Source organism: Bison bison, unplaced genomic scaffold (genome assembly GCF_000754665.1).
Source record: "Bison bison bison isolate TAMUID 2011002044 unplaced genomic scaffold, Bison_UMD1.0 scf7180017864180, whole genome shotgun sequence".
Taxonomy (NCBI): Eukaryota; Metazoa; Chordata; class Mammalia; order Artiodactyla; family Bovidae; genus Bison; species Bison bison.
In genome coordinates, this window is record NW_011494752.1 from 12,078,922 (window position 1) to 12,085,918 (window position 6,997).

The 6,997-nt window shown below is 44.4% G+C and overlaps 1 protein-coding gene across 3 annotated transcripts in view; it reads right to left on the minus strand.

Moving 5' to 3' along the window:
• Nucleotides 1-480: 480 nt before the first annotated feature.
• The window catches only part of MYOCD (myocardin), a 93,148-nt gene continuing 86,631 nt past the window's right edge, over nt 481-6,997 (minus strand). For all 3 annotated transcript variants that reach the window (XM_010842994.1, XM_010842992.1, XM_010842993.1), the window contains one exon: nt 481-6,566. In XM_010842994.1, the coding sequence (XP_010841296.1) occupies nt 5,995-6,566 (572 nt within the window). In that variant the 3' untranslated portion in view covers nt 481-5,994. The remainder of the gene's footprint in view (nt 6,567-6,997) is intronic.

Here is a 6,997-nt window from a genome sequence, read left to right on the forward strand (position 1 = left end):
TACTTGGCTGGTTTATTAAAGAATCTTAAGTTATTACTTTCACTCCAACCCTTACCGTTACCCCATCATTTCTTCTGTACTGAATTCAGTATGTTGAATTCCTCTTGAAGTTCTTACATCTGTAGACTAAGGAGGGCACCAGTGATTTATCAAACTAATTCACGATTTACTGCGTGTATTTTAATAGCATATATGTAACTGTAGGCTCACTAATGTCCTCATTTGATTAGTGTGGGTAAGATGTACAGTGTGTGAGATCAGAAGCACTGCAGATAAGTAAAGTGTGATTGCTGGTTCTGCCAGGTTGCAGATGTGTAACCTTAAGTGATTAACTCAGCCTTTGCAGACTCAGTTTCTTCATCTGTAAACTGGGGGTGATCATAATACTACTGTTTCATGGTACCACTGCGGGGATTTGACAAAATAACAGCACAATGCCTGGTACATTGCACAGTCAAGAAAAAAGCTTTCATCTCTCTCTAAAATAAACATTTTATTTAAAAATATACATATATTTTTTTAAAAAGAACACATGCCAACTTTGGTATTTAGCCATTGCTTCTTTTCTCTTCCTGGTCACCCACATTTCTTCCTAGTTATGTATAGTTGAGTGAAGGAGCCAACGTGAAAGCTCCACCACACGGGGTCCCTGCAGAGAACATATGCTGGCTCTTTGGATTTCTTTGCAAAGTGCCTCTTTGTGTTTCCAGGAGGCAGGATTTCAAGCACCCAGCTGTGCACTGCCCTCTTTCCTCACTGCAGGCACGTTGGAGAGAACTCTGGGGAGCAGCGTGGGTTCCCTTCCTTTGGAAAACGTTACAGCAGCCTCCAGGATTGCCATCATTCTATGACCTTCTCCCAAAAACCCTCTGGAACTGTTAAAGCACACACAAGGAGCTCACAAGGCTGAAGGTGATTGAAGTAAGCGCAAGAGACCACCATGAGTTTGTCTTAACCCATAGAATTCTAGAAACTTAGATTCCACCAACTCCTACCATCAGAAGGGAACTTCTTCATGTTACCAAACCCAATGAGTCTACAGCAATTTCCCTGGGAGGTAATAGAGAAATTTTTCTCGGATCTCTTCCGGTCTTAAAGTCATTTCCTAATGCATAGTCTCACCCTAGCCAGGGCTCCCCTGAAAACGTGGATTCCAGAATCAAACCCAGCTCCTCACCATGCTGAGCAGCTCTCTAGCTTATAGGACTGTCTTGTTGTATGTCTAGTAATATCATCTAATGCTAGTTGAGTTTCCGCATCTCAATTGCCCCGCTGGTTTCTACTGGATTTGTAAGAAAACTGAAGACTCCAGACTCTCACTCTGAGTTTGCTTACAGCTGACAGCAAACTTGGTGCATCTGTGGGCCACAGCCAAGCCCTGAAGGTGGAGGGCAAACTGCCCTCACAATCCTGCAGCTTTTTTTCCCTAAAAGACAGAGGCTCTCCACGGACACCCTACCTTGTAGGTGTCCCTTTTGTCCAGAGAGCTTGTTCTGAAGATCAAGATGAAGGCATGGGACAAAATAATAATAATAAGTTTCCTTTGTCCTTCTCTGATTTTCCAAATGTTTCTGTATCTGGCAATGAAGATAAACCCTAAAAGCTCAAACAGATGTTTTAAGTGGTAGAAAGACATCTAAGTCATATGTTGCTGCTGTTTGATCACAGAAGAAAAAAATGCAGCATGAGTGTAGGTTTTAGCTAAAAAGCCCCTCTCCTTTGGGAAAATGAAAACCATCCCCCACCCCCTGCCTTGTCATCATAGGTAAAGGGATTCTGGTTGGAAGACTTGGAAATTACCAGGCTTCTTGCAACCTCCCAGTCCCTCAAGATCAGAACCATCTGTGCAGAGTCTACGTGGTACTGGACATCGGGGACAGGGGATGTGCTCTGCACAGGTGAGACATCAAGTTATTATCTCCAGGATGAGTAAATCTGATGCAGGAGTTTTTTGCCAAACCAGCATTGGTTTCTAGAAGAGGTAATAGAAACCTCTTCAACAGGTCTTTAGAAAAGACTGTCTTGAACGCTTGGGGTAGGTTTTTGATCCGCCCCACCTCCTTTTTTTCAGATTGGAAATAAATGTTTCTGGATGGCAAAGGCCACCTGTTCACAGATGTTGGTTGTTCAACTGAAGACCCTCCTGCTTTCCTTATCTGTCGGGGCGATCACTTCATGGAGAGAATGGTTTCTCATCCCAAACTTTTCGATTTCCTTTTCGTAATGTAATGTCTCAGCTGAACTGAGAGGCTGTGGCCTGACCTTCCTTCCCTTCCTCCCTCTTTCCTTCCTTCCTTCTTTCCTTTCCCTCTTCCTCTCCCTTTCCTTATAGTAGAATGTGTGCCATCTCAGTAACAGTGTTAGAAGCAGGGCTTCTACTGAGCACAGGCTTAATGAAGTATTTGCACAAAGGAACTTCCCGAATCCATTGGATAAGGGTGAACCCACAGGACTGCACCAGAGTTGGGAGCAGCTGCAAATGTCTGCAGGTCAGCTTAACCACAGGGTGCTCCTGGGGGTCTTGAGAGGACCACATGTGGTTAGTTTCAGGCTCTAAAAGCCTGAAGAAACTTGACCGTGGCCATCTTCTTAAGTCTCTGTACATCTTTTAGTCATGCCCAATTTGTCACCAGAATAGAAGACACAATTAAGAGTTTAAAAGAACTTAAAAAAAAAAATCTCCCTTATAGGAAACATAAATTAACACAGATGATCAGGGAGCAACCAGCTTCATCAACCTTTTCCCAATTATCCTCAGTTTTATCTTTCAAATCTCACATCAGATCTACAGAAAGAGAGCGTGAATATGGTGGGTGGGGGTTGTGGGTGGAGGTTGAAAGCAATGATCCAGGAGTCTGCTCTGGGTTGCGTGCTGGTTTGTAGCAGCAAATATCTTTCGTTAACTGTGAGGCATATATGTCAGTGCCAGATAATAGCCTAAAAATATCCCAATGAAAATGCATAGCCTTACAAAGACAGAGGCCTCCTAGCCAAGTCTAGCCCTTCAGACAGAAATACCCAAAGGAAAAAAAAATAATTGACACTCAGACCAGAGTCTCAGAGATTGCTGTGAGGTTGTTCTCCAAAGGAAGGGGGATAAAAATAACATTAAAAAATTCACACAACTTGGCACATGAGAAATGGACTGACCAGTGAGCTTTGTCAAGATCCCCCCAAAATGTCAATGTCTGAGGAACACACAAAGGTGAGGAATGTGTCAGGAAGATTTTCTTCCCCATAGCTTCATCATCAAAGAAGAGATGGCAATTTTCCCCTCAGAATCTTTGGTTTTGATGACAGACATCAAAGCAAAGTGGAAAATGTACCGTGTGGCTCTTTTAAAGCACAAGGCAGATGAAGGAATGTAAAACGACTGTCGTCTTCCACCGCTGCTCTCTGTGAGAGGAGGCAGTACCTTTCCAGTGACCAAAGGTGAACGCTCCCTGTCTCTTCACATCACAGTCACTCTCGAGACGGGCTTGTTCATCGTGAGCAGGTGGCTGTGCGTCACTGGCTTGGAGCCATGAGTCATACATAGAAGCAACTTGTAGTCTGGGTGATGAATCGGGAACTCGCAGTGAGAAAGGCCAAGATCATTTCACAGCAGATGGAGGCTTAAAGGCTTTTGGTATAGAACTCTGTTGCACTGCCTTGAAGATACACACACATACACACATGTGTATGTATATGTACATATGGATGTGTATATATGGATACACATATCCACACACACCTATAGACACACATACATATATATATATATACATGCACATGTGTGTGTGTGTGTGTATATATACACATATATAATATATATATTTTTTCCTCCTGCCCTCCCCACCCCCTCAGTAAGATGCGGCAGCTTTCAGAGTAGCAATCACCAAAAACACTCTGTGTTCACACTTGTTAACAGGTTAACAATGGAATGACTTCTAAATCTTTTTTTTTTTTTTCAAAAAGAGAACTTCTAAAATCACAACATGTTTGGTTATTTTCTCCATAAGTGCACAGTGAACATTTTTTTTTTTTTACAAAAGAAGAAAACAGTGCCTTAGTGATTTAAATAAAAAATAAAAACAGCGAGAGCTACCTTCTACAGCATGCAACACTATGAATCCGTGCATTAGAACCACAGTGAGCCTTAGAGACTATCCTGCAATTTAAGTTTTCAACTCCCAGCAAAAGCAGGGGAAGTGGTGAGGAATGCACAGTAGACCATCGTCTTTTTTCCCTTCCGTCCTTTTCGACGTGCGATTGTGTTTTCTTTCAGAAACCCAGACCTAAAATACTCTTTCCTTGGAACTATACTATAGTATAGTTACTATATATACAACGTAACGATTTCCGGTTTTCCCCAGAGCAACCCAAATCAGTGATCACGAACCAAATGAGGGTAGGGAGAGCTTTACGACTGATGGACGGAATCATTGGTTTCTTTCCTTTGATATCTTTCTTTTGACTTCCTTTTACAGCAAGTTATTATGCAGATGGAGAATCGGTTACCCGGGAGAACCTTGACTTTCAGCTTTTTAACGTATGGTTTTATTAGCAGTAGGACAGCTGATAAATGGATGAAATCCTCTTCTCCAAACGTTGGGGCAGAGAAAGGGAGATCTTCAAAAGAAGGGAGAGAACGGATGGAAAATTTGAAAGAAAAGTAGAGTGGGAGAAAGATAATGGAGGTGAACCCCTCCTTCCAATAAGAAAATAAAAAGAGAAGCTGAACGTCCATAAATAATCACCCTGTTATATGAATAGTAACCCACTGTGTTTATTCCCATCATATGTGAAATGATGTTCCTTAGTGCTGTCTGCATTATTCCTGATAACAGTTACTTGAGACCAGAGAGATACTCTGATTTGCTTATGTGGTCGTCTCTAGTCTTTGACACTAAAGGAGGTTGTGCTGGAGAATGGCAGGAGGTTTTGTCTCTCTTCTTGCTTTAGGGTTCTCTCCTGTTTCACAATGCTTAACACCATGGCGGGGATTCCCAGGTGGCTCAGTGGTAAAGAATCCACCTGCCAATACAGGAGACCGAAATTTGATCCCTGGGTTGGGAAGATCCCCCGGAGGAGGACATGGCAACCCACTCCAGTATTCTTGCCTGGGAAACCCCACGGACAGAGGAGCCTGGCGGGCTACAGCCCAGGGGGTAGCAAAGAGTCGGACTCCACTGAGCAACTGAGCATACACATCACCATGGAGACAGTGACAGTGATCCGGCCACTGGTTAAGAAAGGGAAATTTCAGGTGTGCTTCTTTGGGCCAAAGGTAGGTTGGTTGTTATCTGTGACCACATGGAGTCCTGGGTACAGGGTTGGGGTCACTGTAGCGGGGGCAGCTTTGTGGCCAAGGGATACTGAATTCACTTCACTTCCCTGGGAATGGATTGGTCCTGTCCCTCTGTTCTGCCTTAAGAACCTGACACAGGGCCTGACCTCTGTTTTGAAAGGCAAGTGATGGAGACATGAGAAGCAGCCTTCAGGGGTACGACTTCCATCTACTTTGAAGGACTGGCTTCTGTGTGTTCGCCAGAGAGCTTACAACTTCTTTCCATGGTAAGAGTAACAAATTCATGAGAAAATCTTACAAAGTGAGATTATGCCCCAACAGTGCCTGAAAAAAATACAAGCTAGAAAAAAAGATTAGTGTTTGAAAGGCATTGGAAGCAAAAAAAATTTTTTTTGTATTCTTGATCTGAAAAAACATAATTTTGAAACCATTGCTGAAATCAATAATAGTCACTGAACGTTGGCAAATATTACACTATCCATCTATTAAAAAAAAGACTCCTGTTTGTTCTTGCTGGTTGTAACTGAAGTCTCCATGCTTGTTTTTCATTCTCTCCAGCTCCTCCTCCCCTTCTTCCTCCTCCTTCTTCTTCCTCTCCTCCTCCTCTTCCAGCTCCTCCTTCTTTGGGAGAATGTAAATATTTGTGGTCATGTGCTTTCCCCGATGGGATTCCTCTTGGCCTTCCTTAGCACTTCATCAGGTGTTTACCACTGCTGTAAGTGGAGGTCCATGGGGGAATTCAGATTGAGATCCGTGACATCCAGGAAATCAATGTTGAAGATGCTGGGGCCCCCGGTAGACAGGGAGCTGAAGCTTGGGGTGGAGCTGGGCGGTGTGAGGTCCAGCCACTCCATGCTTTCCCAAGGAGATTCTGTGAAGCTTAAGGGCAGCCCACTGCTGTCCACAGAGGAAGGTGAGAACTGGGTCTGCATGGGGGACAGGGGGCCCGGCAGGATCTCGTGTGCATTGAAGAGGTCTTCTGCAGCCTTCCCTGAGAATCCATCCATCATCCCGTCGAAAGGAGGCTCCTCACTCCCGATTTTCAGAAGGGTGGTGTCACTCACCTTCCCCAAGGGGCTCTGAGAATTTAATAAGACTTCCAGGTGCTCGTCGCTCTCAGCACCGAAGTGATCAAAGGAGAGCTGGCCTCCTGTGGATGCTGGTTCAAAGGCTGCTGAGGACTTGGGGAGGGCACCAGTGGGGCTTCGAGAAGACCCAGGTATCTTTGGGACTCTGTGAAGACATGAATGATCCTCTCTGGCGTCAGCGGGCATTTCTGTTGGTAAAACACAATGGGAATTGTTCAATCACTTCCGATCGATTGTGGTCATTCAAAGATTGATCACTCAAAGATTGATTCATTCACTTGAATGAATCTTTGGAATGAATGAATGACTTACAGAAGGAGATGGCCATGCTTCTTGGGTCACGGCTCTTCACCTGGTCTCACCCCTAAACCACTCTGTATATTGCAAGGTCTTCCCTTGGGTCTCTCCCCAAACCCTCTCTTGCTGGAAATGCCACTCTGCGATTATCAGACGCTCAAAGCAGGTGCTTTTACCTGCTCCTTCACTGACACCTGGCTGCCCCTGAAGACACTGCACCCTCACTATCCCCTCAATGGGGGCTCTTTGCTGCCCAGCCAGAAGATGAGTCATCAGGTCCTTTCCTGCCACCACTGTCTGATCGTTACTCCTCCTCCTTATT